This window comes from Atractosteus spatula, chromosome 26 (assembly GCF_055471065.1).
Source record: "Atractosteus spatula isolate fAtrSpa1 chromosome 26, fAtrSpa1.hap1, whole genome shotgun sequence".
Classification (NCBI taxonomy): Eukaryota; Metazoa; Chordata; class Actinopteri; order Semionotiformes; family Lepisosteidae; genus Atractosteus; species Atractosteus spatula.
The window spans coordinates 9,614,921-9,642,085 of record NC_142731.1 but is presented as its reverse complement, the minus strand read 5'-3'; the positions used below and the strand labels follow the sequence as shown (position 1 = coordinate 9,642,085).

At 47.4% G+C, this 27,165-nt stretch overlaps 2 protein-coding genes across 9 annotated transcripts in view; both read left to right on the top strand.

Annotated features, from left to right (window-relative positions):
• Nucleotides 1-13,511, top strand: part of hoxb3a (homeobox B3a) — a 44,008-nt gene extending 30,497 nt beyond the window's left edge. The window contains exons 1-4 of one of the 5 annotated variants that reach the window (XM_088906148.1): nucleotides 1,379-1,520; nucleotides 3,621-3,687; nucleotides 9,666-10,227; nucleotides 11,328-13,511. In XM_088906148.1, the coding sequence (XP_088762274.1) occupies nucleotides 9,774-10,227; nucleotides 11,328-12,082 (1,209 nt within the window). In that variant the 5' untranslated portion in view covers nucleotides 1,379-1,520; nucleotides 3,621-3,687; nucleotides 9,666-9,773 and the 3' untranslated portion in view covers nucleotides 12,083-13,511. Of the gene's footprint in view, nucleotides 1-1,378; nucleotides 1,521-2,316; nucleotides 2,371-3,620; nucleotides 3,688-9,126; nucleotides 10,228-11,327 lie in introns of those variants that run through there. The other 4 variants (XM_088906149.1, XM_088906146.1, XM_088906150.1 and 1 more) reach the window with 4 other exon arrangements.
• Nucleotides 13,512-16,298: 2,787 nt separating this feature from the next.
• Nucleotides 16,299-19,027, top strand: hoxb2a (homeobox B2a). 4 transcript variants are annotated; one of them, XM_088906245.1, is made up of 3 exons: nucleotides 16,299-16,720; nucleotides 16,896-16,927; nucleotides 17,758-19,027. In XM_088906245.1, the coding sequence occupies exons 1-3, from the start codon at nucleotides 16,305-16,307 to the stop codon at nucleotides 18,486-18,488; spliced, it is 1,179 nt and encodes a 392-aa protein (XP_088762371.1). In that variant the 5' UTR covers nucleotides 16,299-16,304; the 3' UTR covers nucleotides 18,489-19,027. The 4 variants fall into 4 exon arrangements, with proteins under 4 accessions (XP_088762371.1, XP_088762370.1, XP_088762369.1 ...); XM_088906244.1 differs by lacking the exon at nucleotides 16,896-16,927 and having other exon boundaries at nucleotides 16,305-16,724; nucleotides 17,766-19,027; XM_088906243.1 differs by lacking the exon at nucleotides 16,896-16,927 and having other exon boundaries at nucleotides 16,305-16,728.
• The last annotated feature ends 8,138 nt before the right edge of the window (nucleotides 19,028-27,165 follow it).

Below are 27,165 nucleotides of genomic sequence, written 5' to 3'. Positions count from 1 at the left end.
CAGTGGTTTTTTTTTAAATTCTGGTTTTGTGTCCAGTTGGCACTTTTCTGTCCCTGAAGCAGAGGGCAGCTTGACCCCAGACCCTCCCGGCTTCCCTCAGACCTTTGTATCCCCCTCTCCTGCATTGACTGTCTGTTAAAGATTACCGTCCCAGGGCCCTTGCAATTAAAAATTAACTCTGACTGGGCCTGGTTGGGGGGGGGCTCCCTGTCAGGACTGTCCGTTTGCTGAGAAGCGAGCCTGAAAGATCAAAGTCCTTCTGCGGTACCTATGGATCAGGGGGATCAGAGATCCCGGGAGGACAGTGCGAGCTAGTATCAGCATTCCCCTCAGAACAAAGTTATTCCTCGCCGGTCAGAGACGGAGTCAGGAGTGCCTTTTTACCAAGAAGGTTCACATGCGAGAAAGTAACATCACCACCACCGCCCCCCCTCGCCCTGCTGTGAAGTCCAAATGAAGCTCTTTCCAAAGCCTTCTTGAATTACCGCGGTTGCGATCTTTACAAGTTTAAAAAGAATGAACTACAGAGCCAGGCAGTTAGCTAGGCTGTGTAGGACCTGATATTGAAGTAGGTCAGTCCAGCGAGTACTTTTAGCCCTGTGAGCGATGGGGTGCTCTTGCCCTCGGTTGCGGCTGGCAGGAAACCGCGAGAGCTTGAATTGAGGAGTTTTAATTGTAATCCAGGGATCTTTAGTAGCAGGAGAGTCTGCGTGGGTGTACAAGCCAAGCCCACCGCTCTGTTCTCTCCAGTGGGAAGCGCAGAACCTGTGTTATCACTGATATTATAGCCGGGCGACCTGGTGTCTCTCGCTGTTCCCCTCCCTCTCGCTGTTTCTGAACTCCGGCGTGTGGAAGTCCTGTGTCAGGTCGCGGGGATGAGAACGAGGTGATTGTCTGGGCCGATTCCCTTCTGAAGAAGAGCTTCCCCCGCGTGGATTTCTCCCCGCTTGGCGTGATATGCAGCTCGGGACACGGGATTAGTATCGAATCTCAATGAAGACTCACCTTTGCGAAGAGATGGCAAGACTACACGTAACATGTCTAGCAGGGGGAGTGGTGTGGCCGTAGAATATTATGAGGAGAGCGAAAAGACAAGACAGCCCGGAAAAGGTTCGAACTCCCGAAAGTTTATCACGACTATTGGGCTTTTTTTTTTTTAAAAAAAAAAAATTGTGCTCCCCACCCCAAAAAAAAAGTGTTTCATTTCCGAATTCCCTTTAAAACGAGCGAATGTTGACGTATGTGGGTCACGTGAGCGCATAATTCCAGGCATTATTTTGGCATTTGGATGGAAAGGGCCTTGTTGTCTCGCGGGCTGTGTGCACCCCAGCCCACTAACTCTGCTATTAACAACTGCCTGCTAATAGACAACTAATGTGATGAGGCCAGGATCGCGGAGACCGCTTGCTTACGGGAGACATTATGCGGGTTCTGTGAAAGCCTGGAATAACGGGCCGGGATTTTTACACAGATATTTGGAGGCAATTCAAAAGTACTTCCGCTGATTGATCATTAATCTGGTGAGTTATTACTCTTCTACGCAAAGGTCATTCGGAGAAAGAGCTCCAATCTGTCAAGCGAGGACACGGCAGGCTGCGTGCCTTTCTTATTTCTTTCTGCGTTTTTCGGTGCTCTTTTTTTTTTTGTTTTTTTGGATGCTGCTTGTGCTCCTGTTTTGGCGCTGCTCAAACTTTGCCGCGGAACGGCACCGTTTAATTTGGAGTCGGCAGGACTCCGAGGCGAGAGAGATAAGGGCGCTTGGTGCTGTCCTTTCAGAGATAACGGCAAACTTGGCAATAAAGTTGGAGAAAACCGTTTTTTGTGTGTGTGTGTGCTCTCGGCTCTGTGATTGTTATTACGATGTGGTATTTGGGAGTTTTATCTCGGATATCGGAGCTTTGAACTTCGGATTCAATCGGATTTGTATCGTGCCGGGATTCGTCATTTTGTGCCCTGTTTTAAATTGATAAATTATGCATGAGTCTTTTGTTGGAGCCTTACAGCAATACATGTTCCGGACTCTTAACTTTCTGCGTTGTTTTCGATTTTGCCCATTTAGGCGCCGGCTAAATCTCATTTCGTTTGCTTTATCGGCCGATTTGGTGCAGGACGGGATGCGAGGCTTTCAGGTTGCATTGTTTTCCGTTTAAAAACCGGACGAAATAAAAGTAGGTGGTCAGTCGTCCTGCAGGATGCGTCCCCCCTCTCTTTGTTCTGCCGGGTACGGCTGAGAGCCGGGCATACGTGTGCAGGTTGTAGGGTTGGAGGCTTGTATGGGTGGCAGCAGATCTGTGTAAAGGTGTTAAAAAAGGACAACGCGGAGACGGGGAAGCTCGGCGGACCGGTGATGGAGAGGAGCCAAGCCGGCGTGTGAGTGTGTGCATGCAATAAAATAGCTTTATAGCGGTATAGGCCGCAGTACGAGGGAGGTCAGGGACTCCTTCGCTTGATTTATGTGTTAGTGCAGCTGTCAGGAGCCGGGAGAGACAGGCCGCTCAACATTTGTATTTTACTTTAATAAGCTGCTATGCAAACCACCGCAGCCACTCGATGTAATATCTGCACACTCTCACGTATATATATATACAGGCTTGTCCTTTGCCCTCGGTTATCTCCCCTCACTCGCAGGCTCGCGAGTGTGTTGCGTGTCTCCAGAGTGGTTCTGACTTTTCCAAAAGGGTACCAGCGTTTGCAGAAAAGCTTGTGTTTTAAATGACGCCTTTTTTTTTCCGGTGTCTCCCCTGCCACGTTACCGTCAGTCTTGAGTCTGTTTAGAAATTACATTTGGGGTCAGTTTCATTGTTTTTAATCTGTATGTTGTTGGGTTTTTTTTTTATTCATTCGCTTAATTGCTTTTCCCCATTACTAGGCTGTGAGTGGCTTTTCCGTGTCCATTCTCTTAATTTCGTTTCAGCAATGATAATAATAATATGAGGTATTTATTTATTGCAAGGCCTGATTTTTTTTAAATAATGAATTGTAACAATGACCTCTGGATTACTTTTTAAACGAAATTTCCTTAACGAGGTGTAAATGCTTATATTTTCTGGTGGTGAAAAACACGAATTCACAGAACAGAGGACGGCTACCGGGGCTGTTCCTCGGGAGAGCAGGACATACAGAATTGCAGAAGGAGATATGTCTTACTGGCTGGTGAACTGTTTCCCCCAGTACGCTGTTAAAACGGAAACAAGATTATTTTTTTTAAAAAAAAAGAATAAATCAAACGGAATGTGAAACGAAATATTTATTATTATTTATTTGAGGTATAATTGTCTAGGCCAGGACAATGTGCCAACAAATGTTACACGAGAGCAGTAAGAACTGTCCCTTCTTGGCAACGATATTTTACAAAGAGAGACACCGTGTCGCATCTTTTTAATTGTTTGATGGCACCGTGACCCAGATGCGAGACGCATTTAAATAATTTTCGATTGCATCCCAGTTATACCTGTAATCCTGAGCATAATTTAGGTTAACGATGTCTGTCGAATTTACAAGCTTTCCTGTTCCTTGTGAGTTCGATTTTTCGCTGGAGGTCGCGTGGAATACATTTCGATTTCCCGCGACCTCTGTGATCGAATCTGTGTCTTTTTGTGTTTTTTTTTTGTCTTTTCTAGTTCCTACACACCACCGAGACACGTCACTCTCGTTTAAAATCTTTGGGTGACAAACGACACAATTTCGGTAAGTCATCGGCTTTTAAAACAACAACAACAACAACAACAACAACAGCAACAGAAACCAACCCGAATGAATGTGTGAAAGAACTTTTCCTAGCCGGGCTAATAAAAAAAATAACGTGCTTGGGCGCTTTCAGATTTTGAGATTCTGAGGCTTATTTCGTTTTCTGTTCTTTCTTTTCGACTTGGTAACATGAGAAACTGTTTGGAGAATTATTCTTTTTATTATATGAATATATAAAATGTTCGAAAATAATCGCAGTGCTGGCATGTGTGCTGTATATAGTGGTACACATTGATGCCACTGTTTCTGCTGTTTCTGTTTGGCTAAAATACTGACTGTTGTGTGTCTGAACCATGAATGTTTTACTCTTTGGTGCAAAATACTGTGATGAAAACTATGGTTTCTAAAATATCAGTCACACGTATTTAGGCAGTGTGAGGGGGAACTCACCTATGGGCTAAACGCGGAGATCCCACAGTCTACAAACACACAAAGCGATCGAAATAAATATTTTGGAGTTAAGGAAGCAGGTGTTATTTCCATTATGACATTATATTTATTCTTTTAAAAACAGCAACAAACAAAAGTTACAGGTGAGATCAGGGCGTTTTTTCTTTGGATCTTAAAATAATGTTCGTTCCTTAAACAGTATTCCCTGGCCGTTTCACTGTATTTTAATATGTTACGTAAAATATTAAATAACATAGCATAACAATATATTGAATATAGAAAATATTATAAAAATAAGGTTGACTATCAACACGTACAGTCGCCAAATGAGGTAGGTAGTGATGTCCAGGATGACTGGGAGTTTTAAAGTCTTTTCATTTCCTTACACACAGATGCATAGCGTCCCACATACCGTAAATTACTGACATATATGTCATAAGGCTGGTGGGACTCACAAATCATTTTTGTAATGAGACAACTTTTCTGTTTATATATAATAGCCGTGTTATATGTTCAGCGATTATTCTGCCTGTAAGAAATGAAAGAGACATCAAATAAAACATGACAAAATCACAAACAGCAGGACTCGAGTGCTACACGGCGCCGTGTGGCTCTACTGCTCTGAAGCCTCTCAATGGGCTGTTCGGTAGCCCCCGGTCCGTCCGTCCGCACGTTATAATCCACACTGCGGGGAGCACCTTAACACATCCTGTCCGACTCGTCCAAACCCACTTCCCCTGGCACCTCCGAACCCCTTCCTGGCCCGAGTTCCTCTTCTGCCGCAGTCCGTCAGCAGTCACCGGCAGCGCTGGTTAATCCACACCCAGTAGCTCCTGGCCAGTAGCTCCTCTCCTCCTGTGGGGGAAATACGGTAGACTGAAAAGGGTGTTGGTCTTTATTTCTTTCTATTTTTTTTAAAGATCAAAAGGGATTTGTTTTTTGCTGGGTCATACTTTTCTCTCTCTCTCTCTTGCCTTCTTCAGCCACATTTGCGAAATCTCAAACAATGCCGCCCAGAGACAAAAAAATGTTGCAGACTCCTAAATTTTTCCCCTGCTCTTCCTCCCACGCCGTTGCAGATGCCTTCTTTCCAGTTACCTAACACGGAATGCATCTTTTTAAAGTTGCTGTTTACCGCTGCCTAGTCTGCAAGAAGTCATAAATCTTGCGTGACCATAAACGACAAGCGGTAGCGTCCTGAATAATCAAGCAGAGAGAGAGAGGGGGGGAGAGAAAGGAGAAGAAAACAGCTCATATAAACACCTTCGTGCTTTCTTTCGCTTTTCCGTGGCGAGCTCCTCTTCCTTCTGCAATTCCTTCGTTTTTTGTCTGAAGTGCAGATTTTCTTCTCTCGTCCAACGGGTGTTACCCCCCTCCCGACCGAAAAAAAGACTGTAAAAACTTTTAGCACCGTCTCGCTATCAAAGTTTTTAAAAGGTGGTCTGTTGCTCAGACTTGTCCCGAGCTGTTAAATATCACAGATTGCTTATCGTCTCTCTTCTATCTCGCCTTTTTTTTCCACTCCTTTTTCTACATTCTCTCTCTCTCTCTCTCCCAGGCCCTGTAACAGTCCGCTTGTTGTCTGTTCATAGAAAAAGCAACAACTTTCCAGCCCCCCCCCCCCCTCTCTCTCAAGCCGTGCCTTAATTATTATATGAGACTGAGGTGTGGGCTGAGATACTAACCCGGAGATAGCGGCGAGTCATGCAGGAGAGAGCGGAGTGAAAAATGCTTTTGGTAATGGAATATTCACCAGAGAGGGGAGAAACTTGAGACTTTACTCTCCACAAAACAATATTAGCATAGATTGACACCTAATTCTTAAACACGTGAATCAGAAAGCACGGGCGTGCTTGCCTCCACTGTAGGCCTGTGTCCACCACGTTTGCAATTAGCATAATTTTTCACTAGTGACGCTGTGTTTGATAAGGATTAACACTCCAGCCCGGTACTCCAAAGGCAGCCCCCCTTTCTGTTTTTAAAGAGCTGCAAAGGGCCCTGTGTTGATGGAGCTACAACGATAACAGCCACCAGAAATAAGGCAGAAAACCAGCCCGGATTACTGTTCGCCGGCGAGACGCGGGTTCTGTTCGGATTATGATGTTCAGTTTGGCGCGGTGAAAGGAAAGGGGGAAATCCGAGGCCATTGTTATCACTGAGCAGGGCGTACCAGTCGACAGGGCAGCCAGAATCTCAGTGCCTGTCCATTCGCAGCCCCGAGCCTTCCACAGATCTCTGATGCTGTGCCGTCTCGCCTTTCCAAACGGAGGGATTCTGAGCAGCTATACCCCGAGCCGGGGTGCAAGCAGCGACCGCACGCTGCCTTTTTCCTATATTCCTTGCGATTTTTTTAAAAGGAGGGGAGAACGCTCGCTTATTGATTGCAGCGAGGCTGGATGTGAAAATATATTATGCCTGCCCGTGCTTTCCTCGTCAGAGGCTAAGGTAAGCTGGACTCAAATAGGCTATCAGTTTGTGAATGGCGGAGTGTATGTCCCAGTGATTTATGACCATATGACTCCAATCTCGGTTCAAGAAGAGTTCACAATGCTTTAAGCTTCCTTCCGCAACGCAACTGCTTTCTCGTTTTTTCCTTGCATCTCCATCCGAATGATTTGGTTTTACTCTAATATTTATTTGCAAAGCAACGGGGGGGGGGGGGGGCTGGGAATCATTTTTTTGGAAGTTTGTTGGGTTTTTTTTGGCTTCCTTAATATCAGCCAGGCTGCGCGTTCGTTCAGGACAGAAGTAGCGCCTCTGTATTTCAAGATTCCGTCTCGGCTTTTACCTCGCGTGTAGATTTCTATTATATACACGCACGTATAGGTCATTTTTAAATATGTAAAAAAAAAAAAAATAAAATAATTGAACGTCGGTTTTGATGTCGGAAAAACAGAGCGCGTTAACGCTGACTGGAGAACACACGCAGGCTGGCTTCATTTGTTTTCGTTTTATCGTCTCAAAACATTTTCAATATGGAGGTATGGACTCTATTTTAAACGGCATTCGTTTCTTTCACTCTGTGTACAGGAGCGACGTTTGGCAGGCAATTAAAAAAAAAAAGATGTACACGTTCGAAGTCAGAGCTGAGAGATCGGGGGTCGTTTCTGTGTTCCGCGGTGACATTACTGTTCGCTGTTAACGCCCTCTCGTTGGCCACACCGCCACTATAATCGTGTTAAAAGAAATTCAGGAGAAACTTTGTTATTGTCCCTTGCCCAGGCGGGGAAAAGCCCGTGGCCCGCTTGATTGCAATAGGATATAATTTAATATTTATTATTCCTGCTGTGATTTTTCAAACAATTCCTTGGAGTAAATAATTAGGATTCCGACCGTCTACGGGAAAGATAAATGACCGACATTTGTGACGTGTAGCGAGGTTGAAGCACAAAAGCTGGACCTCGGGCTCTCAGACACAGACACACGGCCTTCCATTGATCCCCTACGCTCTCCTGCCCCATTATTCAACATTTTGTTTTCTTCCAATATTTAAACGCTGCTTTCCTTCGTGTGTGTGTGTGTGTGTGTTTTTTAATTTCATGAGAATTTCCTCCGTTCGTTTCTGGGCCACATTTTAATTTTTCATTGTGTTTCCCTTTTCTTTTGTTAAACAAAAAAAAAATCATCCAGCCTTTCCAAACCCCTTAATAAGACGCTTCGTTTATTTCTAATGCAAGTGTATCATCGGTTACTATGTACGGTTTGTTGTTATTCGGAGAATTCGGTGTCACGTTGGTGAGGCTCGATGGTTAATTTTCCTTTGCTGGCCACGGTGCTGGCTGAAGCCGAAGAAAGGCTATAACGGGACTATTCCATGAAATTATTTTCATTTTCCCGTATAAATTCCCGAGCTAGAACAAGCCAGTGGTTTGCATGCATTTAGCAGCAAATTAATAAAGCATTTTTTTTCTTCTCCTGTGAACACGTCGTCCTATTCATTGGAACAGCGTTATGAGCGAAATTAATTCAACGGCTTTTGTGTCGTGTATTACTATTGCTGTTGATCTTATTGGCTGGGAAAACGTTTTAAACGATTTTCTTATTTAACTGTTAGCGGTATTATTAAAGTCTGCTGGCAGCGGGCGTGAAAACTGTAACGCCAAAGTTGATTGTGATGAATAACTGTGGTAATAAAAAACAGATTATTAATGAGGAGGCGCTTAGGTGCTGTGCCTGGAAGAGGGGAGGTTTTCATGGCGTTTTGGTGAACCTGGGAGCATCCTTTCGACAGACCGGCCCAGCTGTTTAGTTTTGTATCCCACAGGGCCGCGCGGGGTCAGATCAAAACTTTGTGTTTCGCTCCCAGCTTGTGGGTATCGGGGCCGAGCGGAACGGCCAGGTGCCGCGGTGCTCGGAGGGGAGCGACCCCGGCCTTCCCTCGCCGCCTGGCGGGGTCTGTCCCTTCGGTAGGAAGCGTCGAGGATGGCAAAAACAAAACACACACACACAAAAAAAACAGGCTTTTGCCCGACTGACCCCTCATGCATCAAATCGCGGAGCAGCGGCCGAGACAGTCTATTGTACCGCCCGTCTTTCTCTGCACATCAGGAACAAAGTTCCAAACTCGAAATGAGGGGGTTCAAGTGCCGGTTTTTCTAGTTTTCAGTGTTTCCCAAATACGCCGTGTTGTAACCGGAGAAAAATCCCCCCCCCCCAAAAAAAAAAAAGCCTGGAGCTTAACATCGATCAAGAGTTTCTGCGCTAAGGCCCTTTCCAATCGCCTTTACAAACCGATCGTTCTTTTCTTTAAACAGGATTCTCCCCTTCGACGTTTCAGATTTATATTTTAAGTTTTTCGTGTTGAGAAAATCGGATTTATTTTTCTCCGCATGAAAAAAAACAAAACAACCAGCACATTCCATATGCCCTCCTCTTTCAAAAGTAATAGTCAGGAGCGGGCAGTATTTGTTATGGTGCGACTCTTAAAAAAAAACGTTCTTTCGCTCATAAATCGTTGGAGTCACCCAGCGTCATTTCGAACATTTCCAGGCGAGTTTATAACATTTATCCACGTCCACATGTTTCTGCTTATTTGAATGAAAACGAAGCAGATGCTACAGCGCTGTCACAACCGCACGATATAATTCGTTTATGTAGCCGCTTAGGAAAAGGCGAACTCGCTTCCAAAGAAGCTTGTTTTTTATTGGAACAAAAAAAAAACCTAAAAGAGGAGAAAAAAATAAATCATTGTAAAGCAAAGGGAACGGTTAAATAATAATAATAACAACAACAATAAGATATTGCATTACCCACAGGTCTCAATGTACTGTACAGGGAAGATAACATTTAGGACACACAAAAGATGTAATCGGCGTATTTTTATTTGGAAGATGAGTGTGAAAGAGCCCCGAGCTTATTCGTTACTCTGCCCAACATGTGTGCGTGCGAGAAAAGAGTCAGCCGTCAGAGACGGGCATCTGCGAGCCGGGTTTTTGTGGAAACGGCTATTCATGTCAGGACGCTTTTCAGGGGCGAAGATGGATTCGTGCCCGGTCCGGCGTTATCGTGTGCTTCTTGTAACCTTTCAGGTCAGCTTGCCAGAGCCCGCTGGAGAGAGACTGTCACGTGACCCCTGGGGCCAATGTTCTTCCAGAAGGTCGTCAGGACCCTGGTAGCCGGTGCAACTAATTTCGGAGATGCAGAAAACGACCTACTACGACAACTCGACACTTTTCGGAGGCTACTCGTACCAAGGGGCCAACGGATTCGGCTATGAGGCCCCCCAGCAGAACTTCCAGGCGTCGGCCCACCTGGAGAGCGACTACCAGCGATCGGCCTGCTCGCTGCAGTCCCTCGGCGGCGGCGGCGGCGCCCCGCCACACGCCAAAGCGAAAGACCTCAACGGGAGCTGCCTGCGCCCCAGCCTGCCACCTGAGCACCCACAGGCCCCTCCCGTCTCCCCTCCCCAGAACCCTGCCAGCTCCGCCAACAGCAGCTCGGCGCAGCAGCCGGGCAGCAGCAGCAGCAAAGCCACCGCCGCCAGCAAGGCCTCCTCCCTCCCCCCCAACCCCAGCCTCACCAAGCAGATTTTCCCCTGGATGAAGGAATCGAGGCAGAACTCGAAGCAGAAAAACAGCTCCCCGAGCGCAGGTACAGCTCACGGGGTGTCCCCCCCCCCCACACACACACCTTCCTCGCTTGATTATGACGGGTTTTTTTTGTACCCGATTATTTTTCTACCCCCTTTTCATCAGTCGAAAAACGGTGCAAACCGACGCTGTCTGGTGTCCGAAGAAAAACAGCCGTGGAGCTAAATCCTGCAAGGCGATAGGCGTTTTCTTCCGTTTATTTTTGACACAGACTTAGGTAAAGGAGAGGGGGAAAAAATATCTTTGGTGTTGCCACTACTTGAAAACCGGATGCTGTAGTGTGGGCTGTGCCTCCAACACCAGAAACGATGTTGCTACGGCTATTTAGAATCATAGATATCATAAGAGGAAAACTGTCAACGTAGAAGACAAAAGGGCCTCCTTTCATCACGCGTGGACTCGCTTTTAACTCGTTTAAATGTGGTTCCGCACCTGTTTGTGGAACTGGGTGGCACCGAGTTGCCCTCAAACACTGCACTTCTCTAATGGAGAAAAGGCTCTGTTATATATGAGCTCATCACTAGTGTTAAGATATGCAAATGCCCTAATTCACCCAGCTGCCCCCCCCCCCCCCCGTAATAAACTAATTTTGGCATTACCTACAGCTACAGCGCTAAATATAACAGGAGGAGGACTATAGCTAGAGGTCTATTTATAGATATGACTGACGTCACGCACATGCAACTTACATCGCAGGTGCAGGGGAGATCCATTCGCGTGCGTCTTGCACGCGGAATCTCACCCGCGCTCGTGCTGGATAAATAAGAGACATGGGCTGATATAGCGCCTTTAAAAGCCATCAAGCCAACTAGATGAGTGAATACAAACTAGGTGCATTCCAAGGGGCTGGCGTTTGTTATTAATACAAATTAATCACAGGGAAAGTCGTTTCAGCTGCGTTACTGGCTATAGGGCGAGCGAAGCAATTTACATACGCCAGGTCAGTGGTGGGGCGCACATCTCTTAATAAACGCCACTGTTATGAAGAGGCGACAACTAATATAAAGGGGTTAAGTTTCCGTGCCTGTTCCCTAGTTTATTAGGAAACGATGCATTCAATTTCTGTATGTAGTAATTATCTTTTATTTCATTTCCACCCAGCGGAGAGCTGCGGCGGAGAGAAGAGCCCCCCGGGCTCGGCCGCCTCCAAGCGCGCGCGCACGGCCTACACGAGCGCGCAGCTGGTGGAGCTCGAGAAGGAGTTCCACTTCAACCGCTACCTGTGCCGGCCGCGGCGCGTGGAGATGGCCAACCTGCTGAACCTCAGCGAGCGGCAGATCAAGATCTGGTTCCAGAACCGGCGGATGAAGTACAAGAAGGACCAGAAGTCCAAGGGCATGGGCTCGTCCTCGGGGGGGCCATCGCCGACGGGGAGCCCCCCCCTGCCCATGCAGTCCTCCGCCGGCTTCATGCACTCGATGACGGGCGGCTATGACGCGCCGTCCCCGCCAGCTTTTAACAAGCCTCACCAGAACGCCTATTCCGTGTCCACAGCCTACCAAAACCCCATGAAAAGCTGCCCTTCCCAACAGAAGTACGCCAACACAGCGCCAGAATACGACCCCCACGGTCTACAGGGTAACGGTAACAGCTACGGAACTCCTAACATCCAGGGTAGCCCGGTCTATGTCGGCGGGAACTATGTGGATTCCATGACGGGCTCTGCCCCGTCCTTGTACGGCCTGAACCACATGCCGCACCACCAGGCCAACAGCATGGACTACAACGGCGCCGGGCAGATGCCGCCGGCCCAGCACCACGGACCGTGCGACCCTCACCCGACATACACCGACCTCTCGGCTCACCACCCGCCTCCGGGCAGACTGCAGGAGGCGCCCAAGCTCACGCATCTGTAGCAGGTTTGGAACGCGAAAGGGGACACTAACACGCGGGGCGCCTGCGAGGGGATCGAGCGGAATCGGCGACAGCGACAGCAACGAAGAGATCCAGTGGTTTCTCGTGTCCCGCAAAGCGTGGACATTCTGGTGGCGCTTTTTTACTTTTTAAAAAAAATAAGCGAGAGACGGAAGAATTCCACACGTTTTCTTTTCGGTTGACTTGCAATTGTACGTGTGACGTACCCCCCTTGCTAACCAACAAACCCTTTTTTTTTTAAAAAAATATGAGAAACGGGGAAATTGTAGTTCGTAATCCCAATAAAATCCGCCATATATTATACGTATATGGGCCGTGCCGCTCTGGGTGTAGGCTTTTCAGCACAAAGTCTCCTCAAGGTGATTTTGTGGGGGGCGTTTTTTAGTCTTTCTGGCAATTTCAAGTGTTTTGTAAATCGTCGCCCAGACAGAGGTTCCCAGCTCGTGAATGAACAGCCCCTAGCGCTAAGGAAACCACTGGATTGTCGGCTCTCGCGTTCTTTCCGCGTTACCTCTATACTTCAACTCCATGTCACCTAAACTCACCCTCCCCTGCGCCCCCCCAAGCCCACCTCCACCCGTTGCCGTCGGCTAGCGAGAAGAGAGACGAGCAGCTCCGACTTGGTCTTCAGCACAGTGTCTACAAACGGGAAGCTAAGTTCACGCGTCACTCTCCCTGCCACCCCCGAGACCCCACCTTTCTCTCTCAGTCTGTCTTTAGGGTTCACTTACATTAGGTAGCACTAATGCAAAAAAAACCCCACCTTTATCTTCTCTTGACTTAACGTGAAAACAGGGTATATTTGAACAAAATGCGTGCCCGAGGAATGAAGCAGAAGTGAAGAAGTTTCGGTATTCGCTCGTGCTTCTTGTCCCGGCATCATTGTTGCACTTAGAGTTTACATTTTAATGGGTAAAGAAAATAATGAAACAACTTATTTTCAAAGGAAAGACCTCCAATCAGCTCAATCGTGGCCGTCTTTCCATACGTGTGTTCGAGTGAACATTCATAAATATATATATTTATTTGTTATAGCCAGTTTAAATATTTTCTTTTTTGTATTATTTATCCCCCAGCATTATGTATTTATATCAAGGAAAAAAATGTACTTTTTTTAGTATTGATCTGTTACGAAAGACGTTGTGTTCATGTCATTGTAAGCAAATTTATTTTAGTTCTTGTATTCTAGGCAGATGAGTGGTTTTATGTCAGCCTTGTACATATAAATAATGTAATGAGTTACACTGCAGGCATGAGGACGGACCCAGACTGTTACTGCATAGTGGCGAATTAGAAAAAGTATAGCTTAACCTCCTTTTCGAAAATCTCCTTTTGTTCTTGGTAGTTACTTTTCCTTTCCTTGCTGAGAGTTGTCTGTTGAACAATTCTTTGAATAAAATTTTCTGTTATTCATTTTTTTTTTTTACAAATCTCGTCTTTTACGCGGCGGCGTGGCTCACGCCAGCACGATGCACCCACCGAGGGAATCACGACACGGTTTCTGTCTCCCTCTCAGACACACACACACAAAACTGCGGTTTCAATTTGTAAGCTCAATCCTCCTCCTCTCTCTACCCAGAACCGCCGGCAGGGAGCCGGAAGTGCCTCGCCGCCGTGGGTGGGTCACGTGCTCTTCAGCCAAACATTGGCTCGCTTCTGCCAGGGATGCAGAAGGCGGACGAGAGTTAGGCGCCGATTTCTCCCTGGTATAGGCCTGTCCACCCTGAAGATGTCCGTCTTCACACACCCTTGTGAACGTGGTGTGGTGCTTCCAAGGGAGGTGGTCTGTGAGGAAATGTATCTCACATAAAGGTGTGGGACGCGTAGGAAAAAAAAACTGCGAGAATCAGGGGGAAAGTCTGCACGAATAAATTATTCTAGCGAACACGACTCCCCTTTTCCATGGCGCAGTCGTGTATTCTCGCAGCGGCAGGTCTTGTTTTTTGATGTGTTTCCCCCTGGTTGTTGTTTTTCATTTGATATGCAAGGAAGCCATTTGGTTGAACATCTTCAGCCAGCGCCGCGAAGGCACACGCCCGGCCGTCCCCCTTCTGGGACAACAGCAAGACCCGCTCTTCAGGAATACCGTTTAAACCACGGACAGCGTCGGCAAGAGAGTTTTCCGAGATTCCGCGGGCATTATTTATTGATGGATGGGTGAATTGAAAACAGAAATCCCGCCCCTCGATGATTTAAAAGAATACGCCGTCAGAGAGGCACGAAATGAACCGACTGTTTTGTTTTGTATCAATGCCAGTTTGCAGCTTTCACATTATTGCAAATTTATTTTCCATATTAAACATGATTACAAATAATAAAACATAAACGAAATTTCAACAGACAGGGCGAAGAGAAATAAGAACAAACATTCTATACAATATTCAATAGAATACAGATATTCTAGCATTCGAGTAGCTGACGTTTTAGATTTTGGAGAATCGAAAGTAGTTGTTTTTTCCCCCCCCCCGCTAAACCCCTCAAATAAAAGCTGCGAATCCTCAGCTCCTTACATCGCCTGCTTGCGGAGTCATCTCCAGAGAGGGCCCGGAGCTGCGTTCAGGATCTCACCCCGGCGCATCCACCGGAGCGCCTGCTTTGTGTGAGCTTTAAAACGCCTTACACGCCCACGCGAGGGTTTTTTTTCCCCCCTCAGATTTCCTAATGCCTACAGAACAATTCAATAGCTAAAAGCACGACGTTCTGGGCCCACGCATTTAAATCTCAGAGAAACAGAACAGAGCGACAGCATTTCTAATCTCATTTTAAAGCCGTACTAGAAAAACAGTTGCGCCAGGCACCGGTTGTACAGTAACATTTTTTTTTAAATGTGGTGGATTAGAATTAAAAAATAATAATAATAATAAAAATAATAATAATAATAGCTGTAGCTCCAAAGGAAGGACAGAGGGCCTCTTTTGTTGTGCTGGGAAGGAAAAGGCAGATTCTTGAGGCCAGTTTGAAATCTGGCTGTCAAGCGCTTTGCCGGGAGAAAGATTGATCACCCCCCCCCCTATTTCGGCACGCCGTTTCTAAAAATACCCTTTCCTTTCGTTTAAAAAAAAACAACAAAACTAGTATCATAATGCCTAATGCGGTTTTTTTTTTAAAAAAGGGAAGACTTGTGTCTATTTGTCCATGAAGTTTTGCCTGGCACATTTTAGCAACACAATCGAATTGAAATAAAAAAGGGAGATGCTCTCTTGTTCCCGCGACCTCTCAATGAACCCTCGGTGTTCCAGATACTGGAAATAAACACCCCGTTTTATAAAGGCAAACGTTTCTCCACCACCGGGGCCCTGTTGTTCTCTATGGTTTTCAGCGGCCGCTAAAAATGTATACCGCTGCGTAACTCGGGTGGAATTCAGAACAAGACTGATCTTGAAAAGCCACTTACATTAGCCTGGGTCTCGCCGTATGATCCCACTGCTCGGTTCCCTTTATGAGAAAAAAAAGTGTGTAATGGTACCTCTCATCCCGACAGAGAGTGTTGCTGCCCATGCACAGCGTATGTGTGGTGTGTGTAAAAGCGAATATTCTCATTTTAAGCAGAGGGAACGTCAGGTTTCTAACCTGAAAGCCACTGTCTCGGTGCCCACAAGAGGAAGTTCTTTTAACTTCGTTGTGCCCTGCCTGTTGGTCTTGTCAGAACCTTAAAGATTAATGACCTTTGCTCATCACAATGCCCCAGGTTCGCCAGCCTGCGAACGTCTTGATCGCCCCCAATTACAGTGCGGGGCCGACGAACACATCTCGCCGTCACCCCCACAGTCTGGCGTGGGACTCCCCACAACACCGACGCCCCGAAAGCTCTCCTGCGAGAGTCAGGTGCGGACACGAGATTTTTTTATGATGATGATGATGATGATGAGTATTCGTCGGAAATGCAACTCCCTAGCAAGTGAAACAAAACCAGGCTCCTGTGTTTTTGGATCAATTGGAGAAAATCATGCTCTCTTTTTTCCTGCAGGCCCCGAATTTGTAATTGGTCGTTTTGGATCACGTGACGAGGAATTGGTCGCATTTTCGCCCTCGTCTCCACAGTTTAGCAGCCCCAGGTCCCCATACGACAGTAATATCACCAATATACACAATTATTAAAGCCCGCAAAATATCGCAGAGCGGGACCCTCGTTATTACGCGTTTTTTTTTTATTTTTTTTTATTATTTGAAGACACCAGCCTTGCTTTCCGACCAGGAGAAGCTATGAATTTTGAATTTGAGAGGGAGATTGGGTTCATAAACAGCCAGCCTTCCCTCGCAGAGTGCCTGACGTCTTTTCCCGCTGTCCTGGAGTCATTTCAAACTCCATCAATCAAGGAGTCGACATTAATTCCTCCTCCGTTCGAGCACACAATCCCCAGCCTCAATCCCTGCACCGGCAGCCAGGCGCGACCCAGAAGCCAGAAAAGATCAGCAAATGGCCTCTCGCTCCGCACCCCAGCGCCGCAAAGCCCAGCTGCTCCGGCGACCGCGGGGCCGGCGGCGGCCGAGTTCCCGTGGATGAAGGAGAAGAAGTCGTCGAAGAAGAGCCAGCATCTCGGGGCCGCCGCCGCCGCCGCCGCCTCCTCCTCCTCCTCCTCGCCCTCGCCCTCCGCGTTCGCGGCAGCGGGGCTGGACTCGCCGGCAGGTCGGTGCCAGAGTTAAAGCTTTGCTGTTGTTTGTAAGAACAGAGAAAAAAAGCCGCAGACCGTGAAGGTTTCTAGCACTTTAATTCGGAGAGACTGCACGAAGGGATTTGCCTCGGTGACAACACTAGCTCTTTCCCTGCTAGGAGATATAAATATAGCGTGTGAGACGCAGTTTGCACTTTTCACACGGTGCCACCGGCTCCGAGTGACAACGAAATAAGACATTTCTGTGCATTTCTTTGCCCCAAGACGCTTTTGTTTGCCTGACCAAATGGGCAGAGAGAAGGAGGGTATTTCATGGGTGGTGTAACCCAGGCATTCCCCTCTGTGTGAGGGCAAAATCGGTCCCTTTTAGTTTAGGTGGCTTTTTTTCCACCCTCCCCGCTGCATTTATTTTGCAAATCAGTCGTTCGATATGTTTACTGAACACCCTTTTGAACTGTGATGGCTCATTCAAAGAAACTCTAGCGGCAAGGGGTCATTATTTTATTATTTTTTTCGTGGGGAGCTGCAAAATGCATTGATATGTGGACGCGAAGTCATATTTCAACGTGCTTGAAAAGAAGCCGACAAAACTGTTGTCTTAAAAAAAAAAATGAATCCCTCTCGGTTATATTCATCTCTCAGTCTGTTACACTGATACCATCTCGGAGCTGTATTGTCTCCCAAGTGTCTTAAAGGAAAAAACACACACAACCTCTGAAGAGAAAGAAAGGGCTCTGGGCACAACTGAAATTTGGCTACAGAAAGGACGTTTGCATTTCTAAATAATTTCTCTTTATTTTTGTGGAAGAGGGCTGTGCATCGGACTTCCTATGCACACATTCCTGTATAATTACATAACGGAGCACAGGGACAGATTGATGAATCGTTTTATGATTTGTTGGAGAATGCTTTCTAGTTACTTATTTTAATGACAGCTAAACAGCACATTTTTTTCCGTGTCTGATGCGCCTGTAGATTCACTGGTTATTTCGACAGCTGAGTGTTTTATTCTTTTTTTCCTTCCGTTTTTTGTTTCTTTGCAGAGTCTCAGAGCGGGCTGGAGTCCGGCGGCGGGTCCCGCCGGCTGCGGACCGCTTACACCAACACTCAGCTGCTGGAGCTGGAGAAGGAATTTCACTTCAACAAATACCTCTGCCGGCCCCGCCGGGTGGAAATCGCCGCCCTGTTGGATCTAACGGAGCGGCAGGTCAAAGTGTGGTTCCAGAACCGCAGGATGAAGCACAAACGGCAAACCACGCACCACAGGGAGGGCCAGGATGGAGACCCGGGCGGGTTCGAGTCCGCGGAGGGCGCGGAGGCTGCCTCTCCCCTAGCCAGCCAGCCCCTGGACGTGTCGGGCTCGGGCGCGCCCGAGGGCGAAACGCGCGAACCGTCTTCCTCCTACGCGAGCGGCCGGGACGGCAAGCGGCCCTCCCCTGAGGAGGAGCAGCAGCAGGGCCGCCGCCAGGAGCTCACACCGGGCCCTGACAAAGCTGTCAGGTCGCCTGAGCTCCCCGCGCCCACTCACGATAACCCCACAACAATGAGCCAGGGCTGCGCAACTGGCCCGGATAATGCGTTTCCCGAGCCGCAGGACGCCGCCTCCCTGGCCGAGCTCAATTTCTTCTCCCCCGACTCCTGCCTACAGATCTCAGATGCTTTATCGCCGAGTTTGCGGAGCTCGCTTGACAGCCCGGTGGATTTTTCCGAAGAGGATTTCGACTTCTTCACGAGCACCCTCTGTACCATCGACTTACAGCACTTTCAGTTTTAGGACAGAAAGGCAGAGGAGCAGAGAAGCGACTTTCGTTCTCGAAATTGTAGACTCTCGTAGTCGCCACAGCTGCAGGAGATCACCCATATTTCACCCCTAGACCACAGACTTTCATTACCCGGGTTTCCAGTGTAAAACGAACTCGTACGTTATTTAAATGGGATAGAGACTCTAAAAATATTCGGTTTCTTACAAGTCCAATCATGTTTTTACTTTCTTGGAAGTCTCTTTTTCCGACCTTCAGGTATTTATTTTTTTTTATTTTGCATTTTATTTTATTTTATTTTTTAATTTATATTTATTGGCGTTAGAGGAAGGAGTCGCGAACAGTGTAGCCTACTCAATCGATAAACTCTCAGGAAATAAATCAAAAAATGTGACTGGATAGCGAGCTGCTTTTAGAAATTCTCTCGAAAAGGGTATTGTCCCTCTTTCTGGGTTTTAGAACTAGTTTATTTATTGAGATTCTTTAATAGTAAAATGCAAATTATTTATTGTACATTATTTTCATAGATGAAATAAAACCTTTATAAGCTTGATGAAAGTGTGTGTTTGCATTATGTAAAAATATTTAGGGTTTGAAATCTCCGGTGAGCTAAAAGCATTTCACATTGTTAGAAAATGATTCTAAAAATATATTCTGTGAAATTTTTAAATTATTTTCGTACAGCAATATTTTGGTTAATATTTTTTTTTTAGATTGACATGCTAATAATTTCTTGCTCAAATTGGAACAATCCAATTAGAATTCTATTCACCAAAATATAGCGAACATTTTGATAACGATGAAAAGTCAGAATGGCTGGTCTGCGTTGTTTCATTAATGTATTTGTTTTGTGTAGAATGTGCAGAATCAGAGCTTGTTTCTATTATTATTATTATTATTATTTAGAAACGTCAGTAGTTTTCTCCACCAAGTTATGAATATCTAACAAAAAAAACCCTAGATTCAATCAGTCGTCGTTAGGATTATGTTTTATTGAATGAATTAGTTGAACTTTATGAATTATTTCTAATTTCTCCAATGCCAAGCAGCACCGCTGATATATTCAAAAAATAAAGTAGAAAAATAAATTGAAATTCAAATTGAACGAAATTCAATAGAAAGAAACCAGAAAAAAATGCAAAGCTGGTCTGCGAATTTCTAGGAAATTCGGGGTGTAGAACTGAGCTCTAGTTTTTGAACAAAGCCCCCGTCTGGATCTGCGATGCACTTTGTGCAGGGACACACACGTGCCGTGCTAAAAAAAAAATGCTTTCTTCAGACGCGCAATTTTAAAACGAAAAACCCATATATCAAGCAAGTTTGTGAATGAAGAGGTGGTGGTGGTGGTGGTGGGGGGGGGGTTCACCGCAGGACTCAATCGCCGTGACACGAAAAATAAATCACAAGACGTCTCCGCGAAGTCGCCAGTGTCTACCTGGTACGACAGACCCTGGAAGGCGTTCAAGTCAGTTTAGTAGCGAAGTGCCGCGACACGCTGGGCGCAGGCCGTCCTGTGTTAAAATGGCGCTGAGGCCACAATGCTCTGTGGACTCTACAGGAACAATAAAGAGGGCAGCCATGATATATCGAGATGTTCGCCTCAGCGCTAACGGCAGTCGACAGAGAAACCCCATATTATTATTATTATTATTATTATTATTATTATTATTATTATTATTATTATTATTATTATCATCTGCAGGTGTGGTCGTATAGTGGAACAAATTGCTTTAAATATGCTAAACGTATTTTTCAAATTTGTTTTTCTCTGTATGCAAAACCTTAGATGATGAAAAATAACCACGCAAGCATGACACAAAAAACAACACGTTTTAATTGTCACTTGCTCGAATGAATTAATGCGTCATTGCAAAGCATTTATTAACGAAATGTTTCGCCGCGGTTATCCCATGCTTATGGCTGTTCCCATGTGCCAGGCTCGGATGATGACAGATTACATTGAGATATGCTGGAATTATTAGTCGTAACCGTGAAAATGAAAACCATTTTCCAGGCCATTTCATTACGTCATTCGAAAGGTCACATCTTAAGTAATCATACCAATCACCGGTATGACGGTATATTGTTAATATGGTGGACTTTTTTTCCCCCTTCATGTAAAAAAGCCGTCTTTCACGAATCTGAAAAATGTCAGAACTGTTATAAAACCCGTTTTATGGCAGCAACAATGCAAACAGCATTATGAAATAAGGGGATTTTTTAAAATGTAAAACGATATATGACGCTCTGAAGAGAAGTCAGAGGTGACGTAGCGGCCTTCCAGAGCCTCGTGAAGTCTGGGTGGCTCGCGAGCACCGGAAGCGTCCTGTCCCCGCATTGTGGACTAGCCGAAGGCCCGCCCACCCCTGGAAGAAAAGACAGGGCAGCGTGGTCAGATGTCTCATAGACGCCGGTGTGTTAAAATGGACAGGGAAGGGTTTCATGTTTATTTACAGGGAGAGGCGGGTGAAGGGGCGCGTAGCCTAAACCCATACCTCCGTCCAGATCCTGAAGAAGCCCCTTCTCGAAACCGTCCACGGGACCCCCCAGTAACAGCCGCAACCCCAGTTCCCGCACCCAGAGATGCGCTTTCATAGACCTGGCCCGACTGTTGAAGCCCACCTGTGCGGTCAGGTTGCTCCTGTCCCGGTGAGACACTTTGAAAGGTGAAATGTGAAACGTGTCTCCCGCTCCGAGCCTGGGTCCGGGTTCCCGAGCTGTTGGTGGCGTCTGGGAGGAAGAGAGCGGTTAATCTGGAGGACAATTCCTCAATTCCACTACTCTGAACCAGCTCCTGATTACACGTCCCCCTGAGGCGCTGTGTTGTGGGCCCTCTCCTTTGCGCTAAGCGCTTTGGGATCTTCTGTGATGAAAAGAGTTCGCTCAATACCAGGAATCTGGGGAAATAGTAACAGTGCTCGATTTTGAATTCGAGGGGCAGTGACACACACGCTACACCTGGTGGAAGCGGAAAGGATTTGGGATTTCTGGGTTTGTAAAGCGCGGGGTTAGAAGCCCAGCCGCCAGCTCGCCGTCTCGGATCCCTGCTCCCTCACCTTCCCACCCGGGACACAGCCCAGAATTTCACAATGAGACATCCGCTCACATCCTGGTTCGAGCAAAACTGTCGAGTGCTGAACCGGTAAAAACACAACGTTGTGGTGAAAATAAAAAACAAAACTCAAGTATTACGGATTAAAATGACACATTATTAATTTTTGGATAGATTTATTTAAACCACAAATTGCTTTCTCCACCAATTAGCATACAGACAGATACACGTACAAGGACAGAGGGAGACGGGTAGAGAAGAGTAGTTCGGGTATAAAGAGTCTGTCGCTGCAGTTCACTGACTTCTCCCTTTCCTGGGTCTCTCAGCACAAGACCGGCGCTGAGAGAGCGAGGTGAAATCGAGACTCGGGGATGGTATTTTCCAGCACACAGAAAGTTATGTACACAAACGGCCCGGGCTCAAACAGACATGCCCCGAGGTAGCGTGGATCTAGTTAAGAGAGAATCAGGAAAAAAAAGAGCCGGTTTGGACGACCTGCCCGTGTTCGTGCTAGTCGTGTTGTGACGTTGGTATGACTCTTTTGAGGTATAAATCCTGCTTTTCTTTTTTTTTTTCACCTGGTTCGATCATGACTCCGATGTACTGACGTATTGTAAAACACTGGAGTTAATGTGCCGAACGGTGCGATGGCATTTTTCCAGGTGTTGGAAGTTTAGATGGCAGGGGAAACTCACAAAAAGAGCGACGGGATTTTGAGACGAAAAACCGGAGGAGGCTACTCGACCCATCTAGCCCGCTCGTTAAAACGGACGTCACCCAGGGGGCACCCGGATTCGAACCGGGGACCTCTTGATTTGCATTCAAATGCTCTACTAATGAGCTAGACCCCCTCTCCCACAGGTGTATCCTCCTGTAGGTTTTACCAGGTCGCGTACTCGACCCCCTCCCAGTTGAAACACGACGTTTTGAAATCGAAATGTATTTTTTAGTCTGTGTTTACGCTCGAAGTGAGTTATTTAGAGCCAGGTAGGAATGATGAACGGCCTCAAACCAGTATTAACCGCTTAAAATTAAAAGGTGGCTGCAGTACCTGCGCCGTATTTAATGTGAATAGAAAATACACGAGACGTCTGTTTCATACAGTAAGGCGGATCAACGACACCATAAAAATGGAGTTGATCAGAGATCAGTTTTGTTCGCTGCGCAACGTAACGCCCCCTAGCGAAACGGACCCCACGCAGACGGGCTCGCGCGTGGTGTTGTACCACGCGGCGAGGGCGAGGACACGCGCGGGCGCTTCGACACCCCGGTGATGAGGAAAACCAGCGGTATTATTCGGGTGACCTCTTGCCATTTGTGTACCCGAGCACAACCAGGTTCAACAGTCAATAAGGCCTTTAGCAGCTAAGCCAATGCTAGAATTTCACACCTGCGTCCTCCTCGCCCCTCCTCCGGCCTGCTGATGCTCCCATTCAATGCCTAGTTGAGTCGAATTCAATTCAACTAAACTGGAATATGCACACGCTCGGCAAAGCTTTCCAGGAGAATTAGTGAATGCGTGCGTGTCTGTGCCTTCGTTTATTACGATATGGATGAAAAGAAGCCTATTTTTCTGCGCATTTATATTGGTTTCTCGGCACATCTGAAGCGTTTGCAAAGGAATTAATTTTTACTGCCAGCATGCGAGTGAAAGCTGGAGTTAGTCTTAAACAACACACAGGTGTCGAAGAGACTTTATGTTTTATAATTAAATCACTTGATATGTAGATGAGAGGAAAATCTTACGTCCCCAAGAGGAGGGGGGGGGGGGGCAATTTGACCGGAGCATGCGCACTTCGGAGAGGGCTACAGATTAAGGGGACACGGAGCAGGAACGTGATTGGTTCCGTGTTCAGCCAATCAGAGCTTCTCGGGCGGACAAGCCGATGTCTAATCAGAATCCGGGATCTTGTACCTGTCTCAGAGGGATCGACAGGTTAGACGTTTTCCGACGAAATACTTTTGGTTATTTTCCAATACAAGAGTATTAAAAGAGTATATTTCATTTAAAAAAACGGAAGGAGATTAAGTAGAAAAAAAAGTCCCGCATGAACGCCAGCGGCGAGGTAAGTGAGCTTCACAGCCCTGTGGAGAGTTGTAAATTTATTTCACACGGCGGAGTGCAATCACAAACACATGTAAAACAAAGTGCTGGGATGTCCAGCACTGAATTGAAACCTGGGTGGCAGTGGCTTGTCTTCAAGCTGGACTGAACTTGAAATGCATTGTCGAATTTAAGAGGGCTCTAAGATCTTCAGCGATTTCCAAACACGGCGTCTCTCCCTTCCAAACCCTTTAGTTTTGGCACGAATATGACCATGTAGGAAACATCTTGTAAACAGGAATTCATTTTCCTGAAATCCCAATGTAAACCTGAACTGATGTTAGGATTTTACTCAAGAGACTAAAAAGAGTGTCATAGTTCAATGCTTTCAATTGCATTTGGACAGTGAGTATCAGCTTAGGCTAAATGGCTTTGCAGAAGCTGGGACTGAAGTTTTCCCCCCACACAAACAGTCTTCCACACCTTTGGGTTTGGCAGTGGATTTCCATTAGCACTGATGCCCCTCCTGAAGGAATGTCCCTGCAATGAAACTGTTCTGAACTGGAGTTAAACAGCCCAGAATGGAAAAGCAGCGAGGAGACCTGTGAGGAGCTATTCCTCACCTGCCGTGTTTACGTCAGGCCCTTTGCTCCTAATTCCAGAGTCACTTTCTTTCAGAGCAGCTGGAAGGATTTTAACATAACGGCAGAACTCTGACAACGGTGGTGTGGTGGCTCTGTGGCTCAGGATCTGCGCCTGTGGCTGGAAGGTTGTCAGTTTGTATCCCGCAGCCAGCAGAGGAATCCTACTCCGCTGGGCCCCTGAGCAAGGCCCTTAACCCCAACTGCTCCAGGGGCGCTGTACAATGGCTGACCCTGCGCTCTGACCCCAAGCTTCTCTCCCTGTCTGCATTGGCCAGCCCTGCCTGCTGTCGGAAGAGTCTTTTCTAGAAGGAAAACTCTTAAGTACAAGCCGGGAACAGCTGGTACTGGTGACAGTGACAGTGGTGTCTCTGCTCCGGCGTGGGGAAGGTGACAGTGGTGTCTCTGCTCCGGCGTGGGGAAGGTGACAGTGACAGTGGTGTCTCTGCTCCGGCGTGGGGAAGGTGACAGTGGTGTCTCTGCTCCGGTGTGGGGAAGGTGACAGTGACAGTGGTGTCTCTGCTCCGGCGTGGGGAAGGTGACAGTGGTGTCTCTGCTCCGGCGTGGGGAAGGTGACAGTGACAGTGGTGTCTCTGCTCCGGCATGGGGAAGGTGACAGTGGTGTCTCTGCTCCGGCGTGGGGAAGGTGACAGTGACAGTGGTGTCTCTGCTCCGGCATGGGGAAGGTGACAGTGGTGTCTCTGCTCCGGCGTGGGGAAGGTGACAGTGACAGTGGTGTCTCTGCTCCGGCGTGGGGAAGGTGACAGTGGTGTCTCTGCTCCGGCGTGGGGAAGGTGACAGTGACAGTGGTGTCTCTGCTCCGGCGTGGGGAAGGTGACAGTGGTGTCTCTGCTCCGGCGTGGGGAAGGTGACAGTGACAGTGGTGTCTCTGCTCCGGCGTGGGGAAGGTGACAGTGGTGTCTCTGCTCCGGCGTGGGGAAGGTGACAGTGACAGTGGTGTCTCTGCTCCGGCGTGGGGAAGGTGACAGTGGTGTCTCTGCTCTGGCGTGGGGAAGGTGACAGTGACAGTGGTGTCTCTGCTCCGGCGTGGGGAAGGTGACAGTGGTGTCTCTGCTCCGGCGTGGGGAAGGTGACAGTGACAGTGGTGTCTCTGCTCCGGCGTGGGGAAGGTGACAGTGGTGTCTCTGCTCCGGCGTGGGGAAGGTGACAGTGACAGTGGTGTCTCTGCTCCGGCATGGGGAAGGTGACAGTGGTGTCTCTGCTCCGGCGTGGGGAAGGTGACAGTGACAGTGGTGTCTCTGCTCTGGCGTGGGGAAGGTGACAGTGACAGTGGTGTCTCTGCTCCGGCGTGGGGAAGGTGACAGTGGTGTCTCTGCTCCGGCGTGGGGAAGGTGACAGTGGTGTCTCTGCTCCGACGTGGGGAAGGTGACAGTGACAGTGGTGTCTCTGCTCCGGCGTGGGGAAGGTGACAGTGGTGTCTCTGCTCTGGCGTGGGGAAGGTGACAGTGGTGTCTCTGCTCCGGCGTAGGATGGTGCACAAGTGAGATTGTAGGAAGAAACACAGTGAAGCCCAGGAGTGAGTGAACAGGAAGCCATAGTTTGTGGACTCTACATATTTTCTTTGGGATCTCTCTGGGAGATAGTTTAAATGTGATTTACAGCTCTAAGTCAAAGGGCAACTGCCCCCAGCCCTGGTCCCAGAGAGGCCAGTCCTGCAGGTTTTATGATCCTCTTCAATTAGGGTCTATAAATCACCTTAATCTGCACAAATTGAGACAATAATAGGTGCAGTTAAGTAACTAAGAGCTTGTTCGGAATGAGAGCCAGAGATCCCTGCTGTTCTGGAGGAGCAGGGCTGGACGCTCCTGACTTAGTGTCACTAGTGCTCTGAGCCGGACTGCTTCAGGGATTGTCCTGTTAGACCCAGAGGAGAACATTCCCACAGAAAGGGTGAAGGTACTATTTCAACAGGGTGTTTAATAAATTGTTTTGAAACAACACGCAGTTCCACAGGGTTATGGGAGAGAATATTTGCCACTTTATTCTGCAGCTGATAACTCTCTCGAGTGGCAGGACGCCGAGTGCTGTACTTTCACTGCCAATGGAACAGGCAAATTCAGGAGCCTCAGGCCAGGGGCTGTGTCTGAGCCGGGAGCTGGTTTTTTGAGTGAAGAGGCCTGGGTGGCTGCAGTCCTGATGTTTTTAGAGGGATGCCAGTCCAGGCTCTTGGAAGAGTAAGAGAGTCCGAAGGGTCACACTTTATAAGGGCTTGGGATCGGTTTTGGCCAGGTCGGGACCGCAATGCAGTTGACTCTACTGTGTGATCAGAGCTGCCACAAGCAGATTGAAATGAAAGCTAGGCTAGAGATAACACGTTGCAAACAGATCTCTGTCTCCCAGTTTGACTTTTGTTTCTATTTTGTGGAGATAATCAGCTGATCCTGCTCTCTTTACTAATTAGTTTCGACTACTTTATAGAAAAAGCTCATGTTGGGGTATTTAATCATTTTCCCCTCGTAAAACACTTTATGTTTAAGCACGTCACTATGTGGAATTATACAAACAATAGACCAGATTGTTTATCAAGCTATTACACTTTCGCAGATGCTCAGAAAGATGGAATCAAGACGGACAGTAAGAGCAATTATTCCTGAACAGGTTATATAGGGGGATGTAACCCCAACCTGTTCTGCAGCACTTACCAAGGTGGAAACACTGGAGTCATGGTTGGGGGGCAATGCAGCTCGAAACACAGGGTCACGGGTTCGAATCCTGGGTTGGGACACTGCTGTCGTGTCCTTTAGCAAGGAGCCTCACTCCCGGTGCTCCAGTAAATTAGTATAGATAGGTCCCCAGGAGTCAGCATTGTCCCCGGCTTCTTTTCTATTAAAAATAACAGAGTGGTGTCGTTACCTGCCCCAGTATCTAGAGCTCGCAGGGTGACGACCAGCTCCTGGTGCACCGTCAGTTCAACTCAATACTTTATTGCCACT

Bases quoted from the DNA above. Each gene is read 5' to 3' on its own strand.
- hoxb2a (XM_088906245.1), top strand. From the start codon at position 16,305: ATGAATTTTGAATTTGAGAGGGAGATTGGGTTCATAAACAGCCAGCCT. The intron at 16,721-16,895 runs GCCGGCAGGTCG...ATAGCGTGTGAG, and splicing joins GCGGCAGCGGGGCTGGACTC to ACGCAGTTTGCACTTTTCAC. The intron at 16,928-17,757 runs GCTCCGAGTGAC...GTTTCTTTGCAG, and splicing joins CTTTTCACACGGTGCCACCG to AGTCTCAGAGCGGGCTGGAG.